General features: G+C 41.1%; 1 protein-coding gene across 3 annotated transcripts in view; it reads left to right on the forward strand.

The window, feature by feature from the left end:
• LOC133487546 (connector enhancer of kinase suppressor of ras 3-like) overlaps positions 1-26,066 on the forward strand; it is a 59,114-nt gene that overhangs the window by 15,090 nt on the left and 17,958 nt on the right. Inside the window, exons 2-14 of one of the 3 annotated variants that reach the window (XM_061794289.1) lie at positions 1,970-2,133; positions 7,703-7,905; positions 10,696-10,783; positions 14,278-14,319; positions 15,355-15,474; positions 15,569-15,628; positions 16,072-16,140; positions 17,226-17,372; positions 19,843-19,967; positions 20,635-20,822; positions 22,050-22,136; positions 22,572-22,825; positions 25,143-25,180. In XM_061794289.1, coding sequence (XP_061650273.1) covers positions 1,970-2,133; positions 7,703-7,905; positions 10,696-10,783; positions 14,278-14,319; positions 15,355-15,474; positions 15,569-15,628; positions 16,072-16,140; positions 17,226-17,372; positions 19,843-19,967; positions 20,635-20,822; positions 22,050-22,136; positions 22,572-22,825; positions 25,143-25,180 — 1,585 coding nt within the window. Of the gene's footprint in view, positions 1-1,969; positions 2,134-7,702; positions 7,906-10,695; positions 10,784-14,277; positions 14,320-15,354; positions 15,475-15,568; positions 15,629-16,071; positions 16,141-17,225; positions 17,373-19,842; positions 19,968-20,634; positions 20,823-22,049; positions 22,137-22,571; positions 23,826-25,142; positions 25,181-26,066 lie in introns of those variants that run through there. The other 2 variants (XM_061794291.1, XM_061794290.1) reach the window with 2 other exon arrangements.

A 26,066-nucleotide genomic window follows, 5' to 3' on the forward strand; every position in this document is an offset into this window, starting at 1 on the left:
TGTACAGGTACCAAGTCTGTCATTTTATTTTCCCAAGAAGATGGATCTTGTGTGATCTTTGTGTGGTTCTTGGGCCTGAGAGCTAAGAAAAAAAGAAGCACAATTTGACTCTTAAAGCTGACTTTCCTTGTGGTCGCTCTTCTGATAGTAGACAGAAATGTGACATAATTCCCTTTGGCCTTGCTAACCCAAGATTTGTTTTCATTTACACGCAAGTAGCTCGCCCAGTGTTTACATTTATCTTGACGTTGTCTTCTTACTCCATGTCTTGCATGTAACATAGTTTTTTTTCCTTGCAGCTGGCCTTTCAGAGGTTAAGCCCAAACTTCCTTAATGTGGTGTTCAGGAATTTGCATGCAAAGGAATGAGAAACATCTCATGAGCCTAAGTGGATTTGGCTTGTGTGCAGACTAATGGTTAACAAGCCATGATGGACTCTCCTTTGATTCAGCCGAGATGACAGAGCTCAAACTTAGACCATAACAAACAAATTGATTAGGTCACCTGCCATAAAGCATCATGAAGTACTTTAAAGTTCAGTGAGCTTTCAAAGTTTTACCTTTTTTTTTTTTTTTATCATTCATCATTCTAAATGAACCTTTTCATACTCAAATATTACTTGGCTCACTGGACTTCTGAGAAGTCAGAAGGTAAGCATAAGCATAACAAGCATAACATTCAAGCATTAAAAAAAATATATCTTTTATGCTGTTTTACAGTATTAAAAAAAAATTACATGATGTTGGTAATTTCCAATACTGTTAAATAGGGGAAGCTGTGGCATAAACCTTGCATTAGGAGGTGGTAAATTTAAGCACTGTACCTACTTGCTTATGATTCGCCGATGTTTTCTGACACATTTTAGATTTGAGTCCTATTTACCTCCTCTTCACAACGAAAAAAGGTGAAGAAAAAAATTCACTCCACCTGATGCAAGGATGCCACCAATCCTAACTTTTGTATTTACTTCCAATGCCCTATACGTCAGTTGGTCAGTAACAATATGAATTGAGTATTTCATTTGAATGTTAATCACCTTTCAACGTTTAACATTGTTGTCACGTCTTGCAATTTGATACTCACACGCATGACCCACCCTGAGTGTTATTGAGACATAAAATATGATGTGCCTTTTTAGAAAAATGACTCGAAGGCGCACCTAGTGGGTTGTCTCTCATAAATTCAGGCTCTCCATTTTATTAGGCCCCACTTGTCTGCTACTACGTTTTATGTTAGGGGAAAAAAAGTCGTTCCTCGTGACTTAAATTTCAAGCTGAAACAGGGCTACCAAATCCTGCTTTGTACTGAAGAATATTTGTGCGGTTGTGTGAGTGAGTGTGTGTGTGTGTGTGTGGTGAGGTTGGACTGAGTTGTGACTGAGGGTGTCTCACAGCTGCCTTTCTCAGGGCACAGGGCCATGCATCTGCAGCTGCCCCCTCTCTGTACGCCCTTTCATTGGAAGAAAGATGGCGTTCTACACACATGCACACAGACACGTGTGCACGTTTGTGTGCGTGTGTGCGTTAATTTCTTATATTTTGTATATATAGCTCAGCTCATGTTAGTCTACCGGAAGCAAACATTTTATTTCAATGATTTATAGACGCTTGACCTTTGAATACCAGGGTCGCTAGCCTGGCTGTCCAATCAATGCGTTATTCGAACTCCGAAACAGGCGGTTGGCACGCACACACGCACACACTTGCACAAATATAGCCATCCATTGTTTAACCAGCCTAACAGACTTAGCGGTCGCAACTGTAGCTCTGTTTTTAGTGTTTATCTTGCAGTTATCTGTCGCACCTGTTACTCCTCTTCTCTGCATTGTTTTTACACTCGCATTCTCACACAACCGACCACATGTGCAGACGCTTACACGTGCAAAATAGAGTGGTAGATACTTCTGATAATATTTGCAGTCATCTGAACTAAATAAACACATCCTGCTCTCTTTTTCATGGGCGTCCAGGTTTGGATGACAGCTTACAACAGTACGTGGGCAACTTTGAGCGGGAGAAGATCAGTGGAGAACAGTTACTGAAGATCACACACCAAGACTTGGAAGAGCTTGGTGTGGCCAGGATTGGACACCAGGAGCTGGTGCTGGAGGCTGTTGATCTGCTCTGTGCTTTGGTTAGTAGTGCTCAACAAGTGTATTATTTCAAAGGGAAAACAAAAAAAATCGAAATAGTTCTAGCCTGCAATAGATGATTTTGGGAAGTCGTGAAAGGTGAGCCTCTTGGTTATCCTAGCTGTCTCCCCTCTCTTGCTCTGTATTCACTACAAACTCTGGCTGTAGTTTGTTGTCTGGCAGCTATAGGAGGCAGCGATGCTGAAAGGCTCATCATTTCCCACCTCAGCAGGTTTTGGAGGCTCCGCAAGACGTAGTTATCCAAGGACACGACGGAACAGGAGTGTTGTTTGGGCATTTTGAAACTGCGCAGTTATAATATCAAGAGCCACTTAATGACAGTTCTCATGTTGCAACACATTAATACTTGGATGTTCGTGTTTTAATCGACAGTTTCTTTCAATAATGTAAAGCCACAGTTGTAAAGAACGTACATGCTGAATTGTAGTTTTTTGTACCACTAAACAATTTCTAAAAGAGGACTCTAATTAAAAAAAAAATAAAAATAAATAATAACAAGGATAGGTAGGAACTAAAATAACCCAGAACCAGAACAAAAACCATATTTACATTGCTCACTACAGTTTGCTTTTGGGCGCCTGTGGACACTTTGTCCAACATACTTGCCCCTTCCAACACACATTGTTTGCTCTTTCCTCATATACGGAATATGTCTTCGGTCAAGTGTGTGTAAGCACTTGGGTGTTAGTTAGCATCAAAGCAGCACTGCAAACTGCCCAGCTGAGGGGGAACTAACTTTTCCAGCAGATGGAATTGGTTTGGAATTTTATCACTTCCTGTCCCATAAAAGTCTCAGATTGTGGCACATGTGTTTTGATCCGTGTCAGCGTTTTCTGTTTACGCTCTTGTAAAAAGGGTCTTTACATTTGAAAGTTGGGATTGATTATCTTTAACATTTCGTTTTTCAGCAAACATAGCTTGAACACTTCAGTTCAAGGCGTCATCTTGTTCTCAATTCAAATCCTTTGAAACGCCTCACACTATGGATGGGTCCTCTTGGATCATGTGGACAGCAGGCATGTTTCACGTGGTGTATAAACCCCACGCTCTCTTTAAATGAGTACTTTCAGATTCAACATTTGCAGGTTTGATTCCAACTAGTGTGTAAGGTCTGATGAATGCCATGTTTATTCTGTATTTGGGGAATCATAGCCTTCTTTACGTGCTTTCTAGTGGATGGAAAGACGTAATGTTAAAGAGCAGCATTGTTTTCTGTTAGAAGTGCTGGCACAAGTTCCCTTCCATGGCACAGTCTGTTACTGTGTATCCTACGGTGCAGTCATCAGGCCAACATTTTGTTTACCAATCCTCATTATTTTGGCCTCCAAAGAGAACGCGACAAAATGAGAAAATGTCAGGTAACAGTTGTGCTCAATAGGTATTTTGTTGAGCTCAATGTGGATGATATTGGGGTGTCTCAGTACCTTATAGTATGTTTTTAATCAACTGATTTAGGACAATTTTACATCGCTGAATGTGAAAATGATATCCGTTTCGCCAGTATTGTTCAGGTTAGGCTTTAATGCCAAGTTGTTGATAGTTTATGAATCTTTGTATCTTTGTTTTCTGTAAATTGAATAATAGCCACTGATACCTTGAAATTGAACGTTATGTCATCATTGTTCGTGCATTTATTTGAACCTCCAAAGAAAAAATACCTACATGTAAACAAGAACATGTGGCCAGAGTTCAAAAAGTTGACCTGATTGAGCAAAACCAATGTGATATTTGTATTAGGCACATCACAATTGTCCCAAATCAACTAAAACAATCTTCCATCCAGCCGTGCTGGAGCCTATCCCAGCTGACTCCGGGCAGCTAAAACATCTTTGACAATAAATGTGTTGTTGACGAGTGTAATTTGCCCAATGTCATTATATAACTGGTCTGCCTCATTATCACCTCAACATTTGTCTGAGCTTTCAGAATGGATTGTGTTAGACTGTATCAGACTATAATGTTGTGTAAATAAGTCTTTGGCATTTTATCTTCATTCTCCTGCGCTTCCTTGGAAGGTAAGGTATTTCGTTCTAAATTCTTGGCCAACTCTCACTTCCAATTCTGAAGAATGGGGTTCCGGCCATCCACACAACTCATTGGAGGAAGCTTAAATTGAGGCAAGGTCATTGCTACTAACAAGGCCACCAACATCTGGAGCACCTCCCTAGGTTCTTGTTTTGTATACTTCGAGTATATTTCGCTTATGTTCAAGCTCACATCTAACTGCTCAAACATTACCCATGGAAAAGAACGTTGCCTGCTGGCAGACGCGTCACCAGACCGCAGTCTTACGATTCTGCCGTAATGACTTCTGACAAACCCACTGCGGCTACCGGGCGGTATGCACCGACACAAAAGGCGTTGAAGTCATTGAAGTCTGAGGCTCGCTGGAATTCCTGGATTGTGGAGTTTACCTCAGACACGTGAATGTTATTGAGATCCATTTGGGAAATACGTATGTCACACTTTAAATGTGAAATTAAGTCCTGGTGGGTGATGGAAGCTAATCGTCGCCAGTGAGATGTGCGCACTGCTCATGTAAAAGGGACTTTTGAAGGAGCATGTGTTTTTGTATCCTGTATTTGATAAATCCAATAGAAGTAATTGAATCAATAATCAGACTACTGTGCTCATAACTGAACGCAGTAGAAAAGTGAGTGAACCAGCTGTTGATCTGCGTTTCCCAGCAAGCAACCATGCTGGCGTCACTTAAGCGTGTTTCACGACCGACAATGATATTGATAACATAAAAAGAATTGATTCAAATTGTAACTCAGTCGCATTTTGATTTGTTTTATTTTTTGATTTTTTTATGTGGAGCGCTTTCAGACAAACTCCAAGCCGCCAGCCACAATGAAGCAGAAATGCTCCTCGCAGGTGTGGGGGGGGGGGGAAAAGTCAGTCAATTGTTTTTCTGCCAATTAATATATTTTATGTCGACGTTTGGCCGTCGGTATAATGTGGTGGGGACAAATTACAGCCGTTGGACAGTCTGAGTGGGCCGTCACTGGAGCACAGGAGCCGTTGACCGGATCAAAACATGCAATATGATGTTTTACCTTCCAGGGTTACTCGACAGCCTGCGGAGTGCCGATGAGCAAACACACTTAAATCTTTGGGAGGATACACGCTTGGCCAGATGTGAGAGGGAAAACCCACACTTTAGGGGCTACTTCACTTAGAGTGCGCTTATGGCCAGAAGGTGCGCAAATGATTAATAAAGTAGACGCTCTTGAGTATTTAAGATTGCTGACCCCTGCCCTATACTAACGCCATTGAATGACTTAATGTGTCCCTCCTTGCTTGCCGTACTGTTGAGTGTGCCAGTCTACTGCAGCGTACTCATTGAGCACAAGTTATTTAGAAATGCGTGCATATTTTACAAACACGCCACGCCATGCCATTACACAATGCGACACAAAATGCTCACAGATTCACTTTGAAAAATGTGCGGGACTGCTACGCACCAACTTTGACCTATCCGTCACGTAGGCCTCCGCACCTAACATTATTTTCAGTAAGTCCGTGAGGCAATTGCAGTTTACATTGTCCATGAATCAAACAAAATCACACCACTGTTTCTTTGTTTTTGTTTTGGTGATAAAGAACTCAACACTAGTGTTTCTTAATGCAAAAATAGGTACTAAAGTCAAATAAAATGTAATTAAAAATGCTTTTTGGTTATTTTTAGAGATTTGTGTTTCAAGTGTGGGGCGGGGGCACAAGCATCTTGGTGGGCGGGCACAGCCCCCTATGGCCCACCCATAGCGACAGGTGTGCCTGCGGGCCAGGCTTAATCAAAATGACTGATGAGCTGACAAGCTGTCCCACAGCTCCACAGGAAACAGCGGTCGTCTTCCCCACCGGCCATCAGGAGCTCACTGCTGTCCAGGGATAAACAAAGAACGTAGTTTCATTTGACTAGACTTCTGTGACCCATGACTTCTTTCGCAGTGTCTGTGAAACCCAAAATGTTTGTGCAAGGTGCCTCATCCCAGTGATGCATAAAAGTCCCCCTTTAGACATTAACTCTCACATTCAAACATTAATAGAAATAAAACCATGTGATGAGCCACAGTAGCCCTGTTAATATATTTTGCTGTTGCCAGTGGATCTGATCACACAGCATGTTTATAGTCCAGTCTCGCTAAAGCCTGTCCAAAGGACAGGAAATGCCGTTGTTGTGATAGCTATCCTTCACTTTGTAGGAAACATTCATTTTGGTCCTTTGTAGATACAAATCATAATGTCAACATCAGAATCAACTTTCAGACTGCTACTTGCTCAGAGTCGCCACATACAGGCTATTTATAATTACAACAACAACAATGATGTCCAATTGGCCATGTATAAAAAAAATAAATAAATAAATAAAAATTTGAAAATTGGATTTTGAATGAATATCTTCCTTGTAAATGACACCGAAAGGATGCTAACTTGACTTCAAATGTTGCTGTCAGTGTCAATAAAATGTTACATTTGACATTGCAGACATTGCTTAGGTATTTATTTCCCTTGAGTCTGAAACAAAAGCTTACTATGTTGTTGCACAAACACACAGGACAAAAATACATTTTGCATATTCCGTCATCAAGTTTCGGGACTTCAATTTTGGGCTGCATTTAATTATGATCATTTGCTTCTCTATTAATTAACTCAAAAACATTAACTGACCATTATTTAATTTATTAAACAAATGTGAGGTGGCTTACAGTCAGAATATAACTAGATTTTATCACCATTATATTTATATTTATTTTTATATATGACACTTAAGTATTACATGACAAAACATTTGCTAAATGAATTCACAGTGCTAATTCAGTAGATATCCAGAACCACGAGTCCGGGTACTGTGTGTTCGATTAAACTATTCTAGTAATTCCTTGAACCCTGACATGCGTGAAAAGATTTGTGTTTTTAGGAGGAGGGAGTGGTATAAAAGCAGCCACTAAAAACTCACAGATCTCCTTTATTGGCTCGACACGTGCCGCGTTTCTCTTTGCAAGCATGTTTAGCTACTTGCACAGTCATCTGAACGGCAGAATTGCTGGCGGTGTTGCAACACCCTGCAAGCTGATATTTACTCGGACAGCAGAGACTATATTTCTGTTGCTCAGCTTTAACAGACAAGATATGTGTATGATAAACTGTTTCCTTCAAGACAAATACGGTAAAAATGAATCTGTGAATTTTCAAACTCAAGCTTTCCAGTAAGTGTGTGTTTATTTTCTATAAGGCTGCTGTTTAATGACCCATGAAGACTGAGCTTGGCTACTTTGTACATGTGAAGCGTGATAAATTAGAGGAATTCAATGGCAGGAAACAACCCCAGGCACAAGAATGCAAACTTTACTCTCATGATAGGAATCAGATGATGACACATAACGTGAACACCCGAGCCACACGCTCTCTTGTGTCAAGCAAGAGCCAGATCCTCAGCTCCTTTAACTCAACTGAAGAAACAAATCGCTTTCTTTTGATTGTCATTCATTGCGTTTTTTGTCTTCCAATTTTTGGTTGTCATTGTGGATACTTTTGCTGTTTCAGAACTATGGTGTGGAGACAGACAACTTGAAGAACCTGGTGGTGAGGATGAGAGCAGCCACCAACAGTCTCCACATGGCCACATCTGAGCGCAGGAAGAGCCCCGTGTATGATGGCAGCGCCTCACGCAAGCCACCCAATGACTTTCTCACATGGGTGGTGGAGCTCATTGGCGCTGCAAAGAGCCTCCTGGCTTGGCTTGACCGGTAACATAGCACTTTCACACCATGCTTCTGATAAAAGATAGGGTCACACTCACAGTATTCAACACAGGACCAAGTACCTTTTATTGTACAACAGAATATTAAAAGGAGATATGATTTGTTTTTCACAAGTGAAAACAGTTCCCAGGTTCCCAAAATACCCCAAGCAAGGCTCAGAATTGCAATACAATTTGCATTTACGTTAGTTAAGCCTCTGAAACGCAGCTTATTTTGAAGATGTTGATGGAGGCTTACAGAGAAGGTCAGAAGTACCGTATTTGCACGACGATAAGGCGCACCGTATTAAAAGGCGCAGTCTCAGTTACGGGGTCTACTTCTGTATTTAACACATGCGCATAAGGCGCACCGTGTTACTGGGCGCAGGCATGGTAAAACATACGCAAGCTTAAAACATACGGTAGCATGCATGCATGCACGCTAAAACAATGTTTTTAAAAGGCAGCGGGAGCAAAACTGAGTTCGGTTGTACTTTATTGAAGTATTTAACAATGTACTCACGTTATTTTTTAATCAATCCTCATTCACAAATCCATCAAAGTCCTCATGTATTGTATCTTCCGACGCTATTTGCATGAGTTCTATCGTCTACAAATGCCTCTTTGCTGTGCTACATTTATTCCTTACTATGTGTTTTATGTGTTTTAACAACTTGTGCAGGAGTGATTGTTCATTCTCAGCTCTTAAGTTGTTTTTTTATGCATGTTTTGAGTGCCACATTCTCCTATTTAACTTTGGAATGAATTACCAAGTTTATGTTTAGCAAGCTTTCCGATGATACCAACCTTTTGAAGACCTGACCTGAAAATAGGATTATTTTAAAGATTAAGAAAGATGAAAGTTTTGGGGCCATCTCTCGCACCTTTAAACCTCCTGGCATTTGCTTACATCAGTGATTTCCAACTTTTATGGACCCAAGGCACATATTTTACAATTGAAAAATCTCACAGAACACCAACAAACCAAAATGTCACAAAAAGTGGATACATTAATTACTCTATGTACTACTTTATGCAGATTGCAGCTTGGCGCGAACAAGCCCGTCATTTCGAATGAATTCTGATTCTCTAATATACACACAGTGGTGAGAAGAAAATTGACCTGTGCATCATTTGTCATGAATCCGATAGTGATTTTGCGTATACACTGAACTTGTGCACAGAGTAAGAACATTTCTACGTATTCATTAGTGAATGAGGCCCATTGTGATCTGCAGTGAAAGTGCATTTAGAAACCAGGAGTCACACGCTGGAAAGGCAAAGAATGAATATTACCCAAAGTAAGACAGATTATACGGGCAAGAATGAGCCAGGTGCAGGGGAAAGAGTGAGGCTACAGGGAGAAGAGATGGCGAGGGTGGAGGACTTTAAATACTTCGGGTAAACAGTCCAGCGCAATGGCGAAGAAAGGGTCCAAGCAAGGTGGAATGAGTGGAGGAAAGTGTCACATGTGTTATGTGGTAGAAGAGTGTGTAGATAACGAGTGATAGATGACTGCTAGAATGAAGGGGAACGTTTATAAGACAGCAGTGAGGCCAGCAATGATGTGTGGATTACAGACAGCGCCACTGAAAAGACAGTGACGGAGATGAAGATGTTTAGGGTCGCCTGTAAAGACAGTCAAAGCATGGAGGCAGCACTTTACATACTACATTTGATACACTGGTCAATTAGTGTGCAAATCCATGCATATGGTGCATGCAGGGCACGCATCACTTAACTCTTCTATCCCCTCCCTTACTGTGTTGATCAAGCAATCAAGTACAGAATGTGTCACTCCTCAGAAGCTGTTGCTGTTAAATAATGCTAATCTCTTCATTCAACAAAATCTCACTGTATCTTTGACTTTTTGGCATTGACGTGGTGTTTCAGACAGTTTAGTATGTGGCACAATGGGGCCACTTATGATTATAAAACCTCAAAATTAGCAATCAAAAAGTCAATTTCCATAATATGGCACTTGAACTAAATTGGGGCTATTCATTTCTCTGGTGACATGCCAAGAATTGTTTGCCCTGTGTGTCTAGAGTAGATAATGTATTAGCAAGTGGGAAATTAAAACGTTTCTTGTATGGAATTAAATCAGCGCTTTTCTAAAGACAAACCCCAAATCTATTTTGGATCAGACTCTAAAATACGTACCTTGCTGATATAAATTAAATGGCGAGAGGTTTTGGGACCCTCCACTTTGTTCATTAATCAATGAATCTGTTTGGACTAGGCACTTTTATTTCACCTGTTCATTTCTCAGTACTTGATCGTCCTGAGACATGGACAGTGGCCAATTATATGCATCCAGTATTGTGTACAAACCAAGATCCCTGAAGGCATGGTTGGATAAGCAGCCTTGACTCTGCTGACTAAAGGATGGAACATCATCCAACATGAGTGACCTCTGACTTTGCAAAAAGTCCCACAAACACACTCCCAAATCAAACAATCTTCCCAGAATAGTCTGGGGGCCAACTCCATGTGGTATTTTTCCTTTTTCATTTCCCGTGGTTGTAATTCTGTCGCGGCAGATTTGTCCCTATGTTGTAATGAAGGAACAGAATCATAGTTGAATTTCATATTAGTTTGTTTGTGGCCAGTCACCCAAATACCATACAGTCATCAAAAATGTGCACCATACCTGTTATGATGCTCGTTTTTATTGCCTATAATTGTCAACATGTCACTTGTTTTTATATAGCTACAATGTTACATATATTATTAACCTTTTCAGGATAAATATCCAATTTTGCATTTATAATGCCACTTGTTTCTCTCCGGACAGGACGCCTCTCACAGGGATCAGTGACTTCACAGCCACCAAGAACAAGATCATTCAGCTGTGCCTGGAGCTCACCACCACAGTTCAACAGGTTTGCACACTAGTTAGCAAAACAGCACACACATAGTCGTCCGCCGAGAAACCGACATGCGCACAATAGCGTTTTCCACTGAGCGCATACCAGCCCAGGGGCACAGACACGCAGGATCAAGTGAAGGAGCGAAGCGTTATGGGAAATGTGGTCTGGCAGTCATGACAGAAGCCTGCAGCTCTCAGTCTGAACAGATCATTGCTAACACTCATGTTTTCTTTTGGGATCTTTCCTCCACTTGCTAGCTAACAGGGAGACCCCCTTTGTATCCTTCACACATTGCTTAGATTTTTCAACATGTTCACAACAGGAGCCCAGACTGTCTTTCCAGCCTAGGTGTTTGCAGGTGTAAAGGGTTTTTGGTTTTGGGTTTTCAATGATTGTCAAAGAATTGCTGTCCTATTCTATCATCATCATTGGAAGTCTAGTTTCACACAATATGTTGCAGTCGGCTGAGTTAGGTTGTTAGTTTCCAAAGATCAAATATTTTGTCTCAAGCAGCTGACTTCAAAGTGCAGTTGAAAGTGGCCACCGAGACTTCAGGTGTCCTTTTAAGAGGCTTATTGCATCAAAATAAATTCCTTTCCCAGAGTGCACATTTCCTCGCCGGTGTTGGGTATTTCAGCACCTCTGCTGATTTACTGTGGTTGCCTCGTCATGGTCATCTAGTAGACGTGGGGGGGGGGTACAATTCCCACACTGCCGTGTGAATAGCAGAGATTATGGTGTAGAGCAAGGGTACTCAAGTACAACTCTTCAAGTGCCACATGTTTTTTTTTTCAATGAGTCAAAGGTCCATTTATTGAGGTTGGTCAGGTCACATACAAACTATAATCAAATGTTGTTTCCATTTTTATATCAATTTTAAATCAATAGTGAAATAAAACTGAGCGTGTTTGCTAAATTGTAGCCATCACATCCTCTTTGTTTCCCTTTAAGCATTGTGTCCATCACTTCATGCATTCTTTTATTCCCTCGTCTGAGAATGGCTTCTTGTGTTTACCCACAATCCATTGCACTTTAAGTGAGCACTCTGTTGCTTTTTGTTGTTGTGTCAGATGTGACAAGAATCCCGAATCATGGAATTTATTTTTCTTGTTCTTGCGTCTACATTTTTTTTAGGAAATCTCTCCTCAAAATTCCTATGCTTCATCTCATTAATGCCATTTCAATCGGTGTAGAATAAACGGTTCATAGGTGCTGAAAGCATGGAGCAGTTTCTTTTTAGCAACACGTTCCATGGCTGTTGAAAGAAACTGCTTTGTTTTTCAAACACCTTTAGAAATGGATATTAATTGCAGAAAGTCTGAATCTTAAATTGTCACCTTCCTTACTCTTATTTGGACATTCTGTGAGTAATGTGCGACGACTTCATGAGTGTATATGTACAGAGCATATGATTGATTCCGTTTTCATGTTGGGGAAGGGTGACTTTAGGTTTGCACAGCTAGTTGATGAACTTTATTCACGAATTAAGGCTTTTCAGATCATGCAATTTGCGTCTTCTGCCTGAATGAAGCCTGTGTTTACACACATCGGAAGGACTCAGTCATAAAACTGAAGAAGTCGCCCATCTTGTCTGACCTGTGTGGATGTAGGCCATGGTCTTTCAAATTGCTCTCTTTGTTGCGCTCTTGATCAAGCTCCCACCGTCTGAAGAGTTTAACAAAATTGAATTTGCATAATAATTGTGGTTTGATTATGAAAGTCATGACTTAAGTGTTGCAGTAATGGCTTTTTTATTTTGAACTGGTGTTAACATCCCTCCATGTTCCCACACCGACCCACCACTCTGTTTCGCATCATTGCTCAACCATACAAATCTGCCCTGGTAGCAGATCAAAGGCCCAAAAGGCTGTAGACAGTCATCTGATCCACTCTGGCTGTGGGGTCAAGTCCAAAACCTCACGGGATCACTACACTCACGGAATTGTCATTTTGCATTTATTGACTATTGGTTATGATCCAGCTTCTGTCTACACGGGAGACTACGATTTATAGATATTTTTTTACAGTATAAGCCTGGGGTTACTGAAGACATTTCAGAAGAATGATTTGCTCTATCATGCTCCCATTATTTGATGGCGTTCTAGGATGTTCCAACTTTAAAGAGGTTTTGTTAAGCAGTGCCTGTAGAAAATCGTGATACTGTTTTGTTTCATGGCCTTTAAACACAGCAATGTATTTTAGCACTTCCCTTTTGGATTGAGCACGTTTATCTGACATCTGTAATTAGATGTGCTAGTCTATCCAAAATTCTTTCTGAAACTCCACTTTATTTTTGGTTGTCTTTAGACAGAATATTGTAATGAAATATGTTTGTTTTTTAAGCCAATGTATATCAGATGCAACCTATCATCAGTGTTTTTACCCGTTTTGTGTTTACACTAGCCTTTCATCTAGTGATGGAAATGTGGCAAAGTCACATGTACACCACTACACTACCAGAGGAGCTGAATCATTTGAACAGACATTGAAGCATCAATTTTCCACACTACATGGCATGTTGGCATGTAGAAAGACTATGAAATGTATTTATGGGGCACAAGAAGCAGACGGCTAAGCCAAACACATCTTTTCAAGCGCAATTGATCACTGATGTGTACCCCCTTTGTCCCAGTGGAATGTGCAAACTATAGAAATATAGGCAAACTCGTTCAGCCCCCGTTGTCAATCTGCACAAAGGATTTGCAAGAAGCAACAGAACTAGCTTTGTTCGGGCACACGTCTGTCCGTGTTAATCGGTTCATACTTTTTCTATGTCACTTTTGAACAGATTCAGACAGGCTAACGTAGATTCTTTGTCTTCAAGCTTTGACTGAAGCATTTCACCTGTGTTTTGATGGACGGCCTGCTTTGTGGTAGCCTCTCCCTGTAAGAGCCAGTTTTGAAAACAAGCAGGGCCCCCACCCCAGAAGCCGGGTGAACCTCTCTCCTTAACACGGTCCCTTTTCACCACAAGTGACAGTTGTCAGGGGAGGCTGTTGCCTCAGCTGTGTGCAGTCCAGCTGCAGTCAAAGCGCTCTGTTGGACTACCGTTACCTCCAAGTGTCTCCCAAGCTGACTTAGCAGAACTGATCAGTCGGTCATCTCTCTAAAATAATGACATTAACAGATACCATGGCCCTTTGGACTTCATGCTAGTTTGATGAGCAACAAGGCCATTTAAGAGCACTGTTCAGATGAAGATTTTCTTGACATGATTACCTTTTACCACAACGGCCCCGATATTGCCCACACATTGTACCTACATGCGTCAGAGTGGCCTTCTGATCCCAGTAATGGTTAACTGCACCACTCTGGGATTTGTGTAATTATAGATCCCGTCAATTAAGGCAGGGGTGTCATTTTGATTTTGACTGTTTATTTTTGTCACTTCTCTTCATTCTACACACACATACACAGTAGTACTCCTGTTATGACTGCTTTTTCTACTACGATGTTGTTTGCTGGTCAGGATCCTAATCTGTCGTCGCTATTCTTATGTGTAACAGGACTGCTGTGTTTATGAGATGGAAGAAAAGATCCTAGAAGTTGTAAGTATCCTGGATGTATCTCTTTTTTTGTTTTTTTTATTAAAATGAATAGAATTATTATTATTATTATTATTATTATTTTATTTTATTATTTTATTTTGGTTTTTTTTTACTTAGACATTGCGTGGCATCATTTCAGCACCAGGGTCATTGTTCTTACTGGATAGTGACGGGTCTCAGACAATGCCAGTGACAGGGGGGCTCCTTTTTCAACCAGGCCACCAATCAATGAATGCTTTTGCAGATACTTTTCGAGTTCCGGGGGCTAACTTTGGTCTTCCATCAGCTCACTGTCGCTCCGAGATTTACACAGTATTTCATGAGACAAAATGAACACGCTAAACCAGATGTGTCAAACTCGAGGCCTGGGGGCTAGATCTGTCCTGCCACATCATTTTATGTGGCCCGCAAATGTAAATCATGTGCATCTACTACAATTATTGTTCCTAAAATCTGTACCAAAATTTCAAATTGTCATCTGCAATAAATAATGTTGAGATATTGCATTTTTTTGTTACAAAACCCTTTTTACAGTAACTTGAACAATAGCTGAACAAACTTCTGAACTTCTGATTTCAAAACAGTTCTACATCAATTTGTTGTGCATATATAATATGATGAGGTGAACATTTATATGGTTTCAGAGTCATAGCCGACAATGTGGTCTGTGACACCCCTGCTCTAAACGCATAAAAATTGATCACTTAATGAATATGCCGGGCACCTTGTATAATTGATACTTCAGTTCTTCATCGTTGTCTACACGACAGCAATGCAATCTCTCAAAAAACGCAAGTGTAAAGGCCCATCTAATGAGGAAAAACTCAACAACAATATGCATGGGATTCATTTGAATGCTCTGAGTACAATTATACATTGAAATGATCTATTCAGTCTTCAGATTCAACATGGACTTAACATTGAGGCATAAACGGAGTCAAACGCCGCTTTCACGGTTGCTTCCTGGTAAAGCCGCCCATTAGAGGCATGACAGCAGACCATTTTATGTATTTTGTTTGTTTGGTCCTTTTGCAGTCGAAGATTTTAAACAACATCTGCGATCAGACTGTGAGAACCACCTCTGACCCCTTGATGAGCCAGTCTGCCTGCTTGGAGGAAGTCCAGCTGACCAATATCAAAGCGGGTGAAGGACTGGTAAGCAATGGGTAATCTGACCCTTGTGTAGGTCTCCCTTTTTGAAACTAGTGATTCAGAATACGAAGTGCAATGGTTTTGTGTTTCCTCCTAGGGAATGTATATTAAGTCGACATACGATGGGTTGCATGTCATTACCGGAACTACAGAACATGTAGGTAGAACACAACAACTCACACTTCTCTCTCACCCTCCTCTTCATCCTGATTTCACATCTCCTCCTCGAGTTGTCAAAGTACACGCCTTTAAGAATTCTTAGGGAGTTTCTAACGGCTGTTTGTTTCTGCACGTCCACAAACAGCCTCTACAAAAGTCCCGTCTTTGTCAACAATGACACATTAAGGCAGTGACTAATGCGCCAGTATCACTGTCATGGAGAGATCGTTTTGCCTCGGGTCCTAGTTGTGAATCACTATCTGAATCGACAGTCCTCTTTTGTTGTTTCTTTTCCCATGATTTGTATTGTTTGAATTTAATTTAATTAATGAAAGACATTATAGCTTCAATAAAAGTAGGGGCATGATCTCAACTAATAGATGATACTTCTGAGCAGCAGGCAAAGAAGTTAGCCACAGACTGACCATGTTTGTTCTTCAGTCTCCTGCTGACCTGACCAGGAAGATCCATGCTGGTGATGAAGTGATTCAGGTCAATCAACAGACAGTGGTGAGAATGTTTTGGATGTAATTGTATCCATTAATTTTACAGTACAGTGTTCCCTTGTTTTTCACAGTTAATGGGGACCAGAACCCCCCGCGAAAGGTGAAAAACCGTAAAGTAGGATTTGCCCCACCCCACCAGGAATTTTCGTGGATGTGTATGTGGGTACCAGAATGTTTAAAATATGTAAACAGTATTTATACTTTACATATTTGAGACAAAGATTACAACAGTACACGTATTTTCTCAAATCTTTAATTATAAAACCATATACAGTAATGAATTACTCACTGTCTTTTCCCTACAACCAGCAATCCACAATGCCAATGCAGCTTTCTTTTTCACAATTCTCTTATTACGCGGAATTACCACACGTTTCGCTTCCTTATTGAAGGTTATTGAAGCAGTTTTGCGGATGTGTGCATCCTCTTTCTTGATGTACCGCACTGTAGATTCATTCACTCCATAATGGCGTGCCACAGATGCCTAACCTCTGCCCTCTTTGATCAAATCTAAAAGTTTCACTTTTTCGCTGATGGTCATCACCTCCTTCTTCCTCTTGGGCGCCCCGGAGGAAGCTTTCGCAGGGGCACAGCGCTTCGGCGGCATTGTAAAGGCTTGCTTAACTAATCACAAAAATGATCGCTTAAAAAAAAAAAAAAAAAGTTATTGCGAACACGACGCCGTGTTCAACAAGGGAAGATTCTGGGTGAGGCTGCGATGATGCACAGCCAATCAGCTCACGGGATAAATCCACTCGTGCTCTCATTGGTCGATGTCGCGCCGGGAACCAATCACGCGCCTTGTATGAGTGCCCGTACAGTACAGGCATATACAAAGCCTCTGAGTCAACTCCTCTTTGTTTGGTATGCAGGGAAACCTTCTCTCGCGCGCAACAACATGAAACAAAGCTTCTTTCCGCAATATGGCTGCCGATATGGCTGCATTTATTTTTAAATGAATATTTTGGAAAAACCCACCGTAAAATGTGAAGCGCGAAGTGGCGAGGGAACACTGTAGTTGTAACAGCATTATATAGCATTGTCAGCAAATGTTAATAAAACAGCGTGTATTCATTTCCTGTAATCCAGGTGGGTTGGCAGCTGAAAAACCTAGTAATCAAACTGAGGGAGGATCCCAAAGGTGTGCTCCTCCTCCTAAAGAAGCGACCCACAGGAACAACAGGTTTTACCCCCGCCCCTCTCAAGAACATGCGCTGGAAGCCTCCTGTACCTCAGGTACATATGCACTTTCTCCCTGTGCATATCTAGTCATTAGCTATCAATTCTAAGATTTTTACAGCCAAGAGTGCAAAGCAGCAAGCCCAGACAAGTCTCTCCGAGGCTCTCTGAAGAGTTCAATGTGCAATTTTCCCATCATAAATGGCATTGTCCCATGATTCAGTGTGGCAGATACAGCAGCAATGCATGAGTGTAGGAGTCTGCTCAGATTGTATCTGGTTCATTTGAAACAAATGGCCAGGATGTTGCCATCAAAATACGACAGCACAACCGATCCATGATCCATCCATGGATCAAGTTCACAAATTTTAAATGACAATGTGCTTTTCCATTAGGAGTAGGTTTCTTACAGAAATTTCTGCACCAATGATTTACTTTTCTCATCTTGTTTTCAGCTAGTGCTTTGTCTTTTGTTGTCTTCTTTTCTTACTCCCATCGAGAAACCAATAAAATAAAAAAAAAAAAAAAAATATATATATATATATATATATATATATATTTATAAAATACTAAGAAACCACAGCAGCAGCAGCAGCTTAAAAAGTCCACTGTGACACAATAAAACTGTTGTGGCATAAAAGGGATGCTCCTTTCTTCTTGACCTTAAAGCCGAACAAGACAAACACAAAAAAGGAATTTCTACGCTTGTCTCCATAAGCAGATACAACGCCTGAAAGAAGTCTTTAACACGTCACCATTTTTCTCACGAAATATATTTCCAAAGGTGCTGCCGACCTGAAATTTTCACCAGATGTTGCCATCAACCCAAGTAATCCATACATACAAAAAGTAGAATAAATAACATCAGAAATTAAGTTGTGTAATAATGTAAAATGACAGGGAGGAAGTATTGAACACATGAAGAAAGGGAGGTGCAAAAATCTATCAATAATCAAACAGCAATCCAGCCCCGTGTCAGTGTAAATGAATATCAGCTGGTTCAGTCCTAATTGATGGCCTACAAAAAGGTCTCATTGCCAAGGTGTGAGTCAAGACACATCTCATGATTGGTAAGAGCAAAGAGCTCTCTCAAGAACATCGCAAAGTAATTGTTGCAAAACGGTCACAGGAGCATATCTAAGCTTCTGAATGTTCCAGTGAGCACGGTTGGGGCCATAATATGTAAGTAGAAAGCCAATCATACCACCATAGATTTGCAAAAGTGTCTTAACTTTGTTCAAATTAATGACCAGTCGCCTCAGTGCAACACTTGTTATAAGATTATATTGTGCAAATTCAAACCATGCCCAACCCTACTCACCACGCAAGACCCCATTGCTGGGGGGGAAAGCATGTCAAAGCACGCATTAAAGTTTGCTGAACAACATTTGGAGAATATAGTCTGGTCTGATGAGAGCAAAATTGAACTCTTTGGATGCCATAATGCACACCACGTTTGGAAGAGAAATGGCACTGCACATCACCCTAAAAACACCATAGCAACAAGTGAACTTCGGAGGTGGGAACATGATGGAGTGGGGCTGCTTTTCAGCAAATGGTATTGGTAAGGATGAATGGGCAAATCTACCAAGACATTCCTGACAAAAATCTTCTACCGTGATGAAAGTGAAACGAGGATGGACATTTCATCAGGGTAATGATCCAAAACATACTGCCAAAGAAACTCTCAATTGGTTTCAAAGAGAGCAAAAAATAAAGCTGCTAGAATGGCCCAGCCAATCCCCTGACTCGAATCCAATGGAAAATCTATGGAAAGAACTGAAACTCAAGGTCCATAAAAGAAACCCACGGAACCTTCAAGATTTGAAGACTGCTTGTGTGGAGGAATGGGCCAAAATCACACCAGAGCAATGCATGCGACTAGTTTCTCCATACAGGAGGCGTCTTGAAGCTGTCAATGCAAACAAAGGCTTTTCGACAAAGTATTAAATATGTTTCCCCTGTGTCATTTCACATTTTTACACACAACTTAATTTCTAATGTTATTTGTTCTACTTTCTTTGTATGTATGGATTACTTGGGTTATTCCCAACATCTGGTGACATTTTCAGGTCAATAGCACCTTTGGAAATATATTTGGTGAGAAAAATGGTCACGTGTTAAATACGTATTTCAGCCGCTCCATCAAGAAATTAAAGCTGCTGTAAAAGTGGGTGACTGAAATTCAAGCTGCGGCTTTGTCAGATTGTGCAGCCACTGTTCTAGTCAGAGAATGAGATAAGCGTGTTTTGCAAAAGGGCTCTCATCGCAAAGGTGACCGCAAAATCTTGTTTTAGCAAGTAGTCGGGGATATCAGTGTTGGCCATCTCAGAATCCTACAAGAAAGGGTTAGGGATGTTAGACTAGACCTCCTCCCAAAAGGCAAACTTTGTTGTGTTTAGAATTTGTAAGCGATGCCTTCATTTTTTGAATGGTTTATCAATCTAATAATAACAAACTATTGATTGATCATTTGTGTATGTGAAATGTGCGGCCATTGTGTGACTAATTGCGCTGTCTTTTCCAGAGCAATTCCTCTTTGATCCGAGCCCAGTCTCCCTGTAGCTCAGCTAATAGATCAACAAAAAAGGAGAAACCAGCCATCCTTGATTTTTACATCCCACCTCCCCCTCAAATGCCGTACACTCCAAGGTGAGACTTCTAATTTTTGCATTACTATATTTAGTATATTTGATGCAATGCATAACAGTAGCTTATTGCTGTCTCACCCCAAGATGCTTCGAGTTGGGGAAGCTGCTTGGAATCTCAGTTTAGGGGTAGTTTTTCTGTATGTTTGTGCAGGTTTTCTCCAGATTACTCCCACAGTTCAAACAAATGTGTGTTAGATTAGCTGAACACTCTTAATTTGCTTATTTTTTGACAGTCATGATTGACTTGTGATCGGCCGGCAGTGTTTCCCAGCGCTCACCACCCCAAGTGAGCTTCCCCATGACTCTAAAAAAGACTCAGTGGATTAGAATATGGATGAGTGATTGCTTCAACAAGTTGAGGTATAAAGAGGAGCAAGAAGATACAAGTTGTTTACGCGTGCCCTCCCCGTCTAATAAATTGCTGCTGGCCTGACAGTCACCTCCTACAGAACACACTGTTTTGCTTTCTTCCAACCCACTCTGCTCCCACAAATCCTGCAGCCACCCTGATGCAATGACTCTTATCTTCCTCCTCCAGGAGATGACATGTTCCACACATTTAAATGATAGAGGGACTGAATTTTACATCACGTCTTCGCCATATGCAAAGCACATTTTCTTTTGTGCTGTTGAAAATAATCCTGCACTGTTTGTGCTTGTGCTTGCAGAGAGGGAAGAACAGATACGGTCTCTAGCTTTAGTCCAAGGCCAAAAGGCTCTGAGTCACCCAACTCCTTCCTGGACCAGGAGAGTAGGAAACGCTGCACCATCACAGACTATGACAAACTAAGTGTCGGCTGTCCAATTGAAGCTAATGTGATCCAACCCAGAATGAGGGAGCACAAGCCTTCTCGTGGTTTGTACCTTTTCATCATACACATTTCCTATACATCCCATTAACGCAATGCCGAGGCACACTACTGTGCAATGATAGATCATCAAGGGGGCGGCGGGAAATAATCCAAATTCCACTACATTTGTCTGAAAATTCGACTAGACCAATCTGATCGGCTCGATCAATATCGGACGATAATTAGCGTTTTATGCTGATCGGCTTTAATGTCGTCATTCGCCGATCCGATCAATGACGTTATTGATCGGCTCTGCAAAAGAAATTGACTCCGCATCGCCATCGAGTACAGTGTATTTGAATCCAAAAGCTAGTTTATTTTTAGCCTTGTCGCATGTCTTTTGACGTACTACTGTAAATATCTGACAGCCAATAAAGTTATTTATTTGATTTGTAATGCCTGGATCAGACTACAAGACAAATTTGGTCTTTCACAATTGCACTATGTCAGACTACTGCAATCAAATATTGTATTCCGATACCACCGCATGCCGTCGTTTACGATCATCGGGCTTTATTTTGTCCACTCAAACGTGACCGATGCACTCGTTACCATGGCGACTACAACAACAATGGATCGCGTCGCATGTATGATAAGAACAAAATGGGGGGGGGGGGGGGGGGAGAATGAGGTGGTGGTCACCGGTGTAATTCAATTAATTCAAGGATTGCTTGAGGTATGTTCACGTAGTTTTAATACGATACGGCTCGCAAGCAGGCAACAAAACGTTGTGTAGCCTAGCAAGCTAATGCTCGCACTAACGGTTGTACTGGCGTTCTGTCGAATCATGCTCTAAAGTTTCGGTGTGTGTGAAGTAGTTTGATGACAATAAAGTAATTTAATTCCATTAGGTTAGCACCCATTGTTTCTGTCATATTGTAATGTTGGTTTGACCTGACTGATTAGAATACATGACCTGACTAGAGAGAACTTTTGAAGATACTCAGTATACAGTAAACAAGTATTAAATAGACACATTCCTCCATCTTGTGATCTGATCGGTTATCGTTTTTTGTTTTTTTTCACAATACATTTGTGAGTCAATTGAGACAAGATCATCATTGTTTCAGTAGTCATACTTTTTGTGACATTTTTGTTTGGTGGTGCGCTGTGATATATTTCTAATATAAAATGGGTGCCTTGGCTCTATAAAGGTTGGGACACACTGCATTAACAGATAATATAGTCGTTCATAAAACGGTGGTATTCCTAATAAATCCCTTGTTTTCTAGGTAAGCCCCGGCCGCTCTCCATGCCTGTGGATACTTGTGTTGCAATTGTAGATCCCTTTGCTAAGCCGTGGACTCAGAACAGGAAAGGTATTAACGGCATGCTTATTCCAATATTCCAATAACTTACAAGAAGGTTTTACTCTGACTCACACAGCTGCTTTGTTCTACTTGTGTATTAAGCCGTCTTTCCACCAAGCCACACAGTTCATTTTGGTACGATGCACAAGTTTTTCAATCAAAAGTTGTCACGTCTGGTACCAATGGTGCTTGTGGTATAAAGTTCCACTTATCGCCACCATTAGTCTTCCTCTGCTTTGAGGAATTCATTGGCGGCTTAGACTGTGTCACATTGGTGTGACGCATCTATCACCGCCCCGCCCGCCCACACGGTTTACGGTATCAAACTCTACCATGGCGAGCAAAAATGAACTGTATTACTAAATATAGATATAGCTTTATTTATGCAATGACTATTTTACAGAGAAGCACAACAAATGTCACGTGACTTGTCGTTCTGTAAAGGTGAGGACCTCCTGTACAGATACCTGAGCAATGAGAGGATCCCCACCATAGCCGAGGAAGTGGCGTCGGCGTCTCCGCCCACCTACATGCCTGGCGGGGAGCGCCGACTTGTCAGAGTGGACCACATACGAGGCAGTCGCTACTACTCAAACTCCGACCTCCACAACAGCGCCACCATCCCCTACCAGGAGGATGTCAAGAAAGCCCCAGTAGCTGCGGTCTCCAAGCACACAACGCCCGAACGTTCGCTACTGGTCAGTTGGATCACAAGACTTAAACTGTTGACTCACTGATGATCCGCTTCCAGTTTGGGGCTTCCTGTTCCCGTTTCCTTCCTTGGTGCCTTTGATTTTTTTTTTGTTTTTTTTTATAAAAGTCCGGCTGTTTTTTGGCAGAAGCTTGTGGCTCTCTTGCACTCTCTTGCCAACTCTGTTTCCCTGGTGTTGCCTACTACTACCAACCACTACTCATCCACCAACCCTGCTTTTGTAGTACTGTACTTACTACATTACATCATCGCCCCTTTTAACAACAACTAAATCTCATCTCAACCGCAAGAGGATCGGTTTGTTCAGGTTTGGACACTTTGCTGTCTATGAACGCCACTGTACATATTAAGTTATGTCTTTGCCCAGTATTACTATTGTCATGTTCTTATTTTTGTTCTATTTACATATATATAAATTATAAAATAAAGCAAGGAACTCAAACAGCGTTTCTTTTGTTAATGCAACTGTGCATGTTTGTTTTTAGATTACTTTTGTGGTTAGTTAGCTTCTATATAATTTTTCTCTGCCGATGGTTGCCTCTAGTAAGCTATGCATATCCTTACATTAAGAATGTCACTTAAGTTGACGTCGCTGCCTCAGTCGGTGAAAGGATGTTTTCATTGCTGTCACTAACAAATATTTGTTTGGTTTTAAAGCTACGCGCACGACTGAGTGCAGTCTTTTATATCCTGCTTCAGTTTGCACTGCAATTACCCAACTCAAGGGGCCTATCCATGCAGCTGGATAACCGTAATAACTGGCCTTTTTTAAACCAGGGTGTTACTGTTGAACCAATCTTTTTTTTTTTTTTTTTTTTTTTTTAAATCCACACAGGTCAAATGACCTGCTATGGAAAGACTGCAGATCACACCAGACATTATTGTTTAAAAGTTCTGAACTCCGAGGAAATTTCCGTTATTGCTTGATGTGCCCTTTTGTAAATTTTGCATAGCGTTTTATTAAAAAGTGCAGTTTGTTTCAGTCATCCATCGTATTGTCATTATTTTAACATTGAGTGTGGAGTTACTGCCTCAAGTTTAACTCTGCTCTAACACGCTTTCTTTGCATTTAGTTTATTCTATGCTCATTCATTTGACTTCTGGATCAGATAATCTTATACTGATAATCTGTCAAAAAGGTCTCTGAGGTCATTGTTGAAGGTCTCTGAGGTCATTGTTGACTTTCTCACTGCACGTGAAGGCAGTACCAAACTGTAGAGCCTGCCTTGCTAACCTTCTTTGAAACCTGCTCGTGTTTTTGAAGCATGTGGTGTAACAGGATAGCTAACGTGAAGGTACCCTCTGTGTGTGTGGGTGTGCCTCAGATGATGATGATGGCTTTGAATGCACCTTCCTCTTTGATGAACCGTTAAACTCCAGCTGGGGAAGCATATGCTCAAAGCTGGTTTAACATGAGGAGCTCTTGTTTCTACACATAGTGTGTCATTTTTTAAAACATTTAAGGTGAGGGTAGGATTACGCCACCTGGCAGCTTTTGCCCTTTTTCATTGATCAAAATTAACTCTCAGCTTGGGTTTCTGATGCATGTATTCTTTAATCTTCTCTATTTCTCTCTATCTGGCTCGTGCAAAGGCTTTGCAATGCTAGAGTTTCCTGTGATCTTCAATAATTTGCACCTTCTGAAGGCCAGAGGTTTGCCTGAACACCTCCCGCACTCCTTTTACCCCATTAAGTTTGCTAACCATGAACTCATTATGCCTCCTCACATCACAAACATCTGCAAGAGAATGGCATGTTGATTTACTGTAGGTTTACAATTATGTGGAACTCAGAGACAGATATAGATTTACTCAAGAAAAATGTTCATATAAAAAGCATTTTAAATTTATATGCATAGCATAAAATACTCCATCCACTACAATTATCAGGGGTGTCAAACTCATTTTTTCCCTCAGAGGGCCTTATTTCGACTGAAACCATATGAATTTTTAATTGCCTCATATTATTACATATACACAACAAATTGATGGATAACTAGTTTTGAAATCAGAAGTCAAGGATAATAGTTTGCTCAGCTATTGTTCCAATTACTGTAAATTCCGGTTTAAAAAAAAAAAATGCTTGCAAAATCTCATTATTAAATGTGACAATTTAAAATTTTGATCGTAATCATGGAAGTTGACGCACACAATTTGCTTTTGAGGGCCACATACAATGATGTGGTAGGGCAGATCTGGCCCCCCGGGCCTTGAGTTTGACACCTGTGATTAAAGTGAAAGTTACAGACTAATTCCTTTCAAATGGAACATACTGTAAAGCATGAACTTTTTTATGTATCACAGGGACCCGACTGGCACTCTAGCAGGGACTTCCTCAACCGGTGAGTGTCTGCCCACCTTGACACGTCGATGTAGTGTTCAGTTTGTAGATCAAATGGAAAAAAGAAGAGGCAGGCAAACTTAATTTTCCTTCATCAGACTGGGCGGCATCCTGTGGAATTGTCTTAAAATGAACTGCAGTGTCAGTGGGTGGGCTGCTTTTACCACATGGGTTTTAGACAGACAGGTGGTGAGAGTTGGAGGGTGGCAACAGGGGTGGTTTCGTTTGAGGTGTCTAAATCACAGTCAGATGAAGTCAAAGCCTCTTAAATGTAAGAAAGTGAAAATCAAAGAAAAGAAGTGTCGAATTGGTCCATGAGCTCCCACGGTTCGATGAGGGTCCCCTACGTTATTTTGGAGCATGTCTGTAGGAATTTTTCTCCGAGGTCACTAATGTTGTAATGAGAGGGGGCCTGAATCACTGTCTCTTATAGTTCTTCCCAAAGGTTTTGGATGGGTCAAGCTTTTGACTAGCAAACTCTTCCCAACATGCCTTTCTGGACCTTGGTTTGTGGGCTGGGGCACAGTAGCGTTGGATCAGCAAAGGGCCTTCCCCAAGCTATTCCCACAAGGTTGGAAGCCTACAGTTGAGAAATGTTACTATGTGCCAGAATTAAGATTCAAACATTTTCTGTCCAATGATTAAATATTCCAATTGTGTATCAATACTATAACACACATTGCTGTGTGGGAAAGATGTCTTGTGAGAGTCTTGGAAGCACAGCATCTTTCTGTAACAGATGACAAGATGTGAGGCCTGCTCTTTCCTCTATATTTCGTCATCCCTGACCCCCGTGCCTCCACTGCTCTCAGACGCAGAGCCCAATGAAGCGTGACTCCCCACATTAACGCCATGATCGATGACTCAAGTCACCCTCCCACCTCCAT

Source organism: Phyllopteryx taeniolatus, chromosome 13 (genome assembly GCF_024500385.1).
Source record: "Phyllopteryx taeniolatus isolate TA_2022b chromosome 13, UOR_Ptae_1.2, whole genome shotgun sequence".
Lineage (NCBI taxonomy): Eukaryota > Metazoa > Chordata > Actinopteri > Syngnathiformes > Syngnathidae > Phyllopteryx > Phyllopteryx taeniolatus.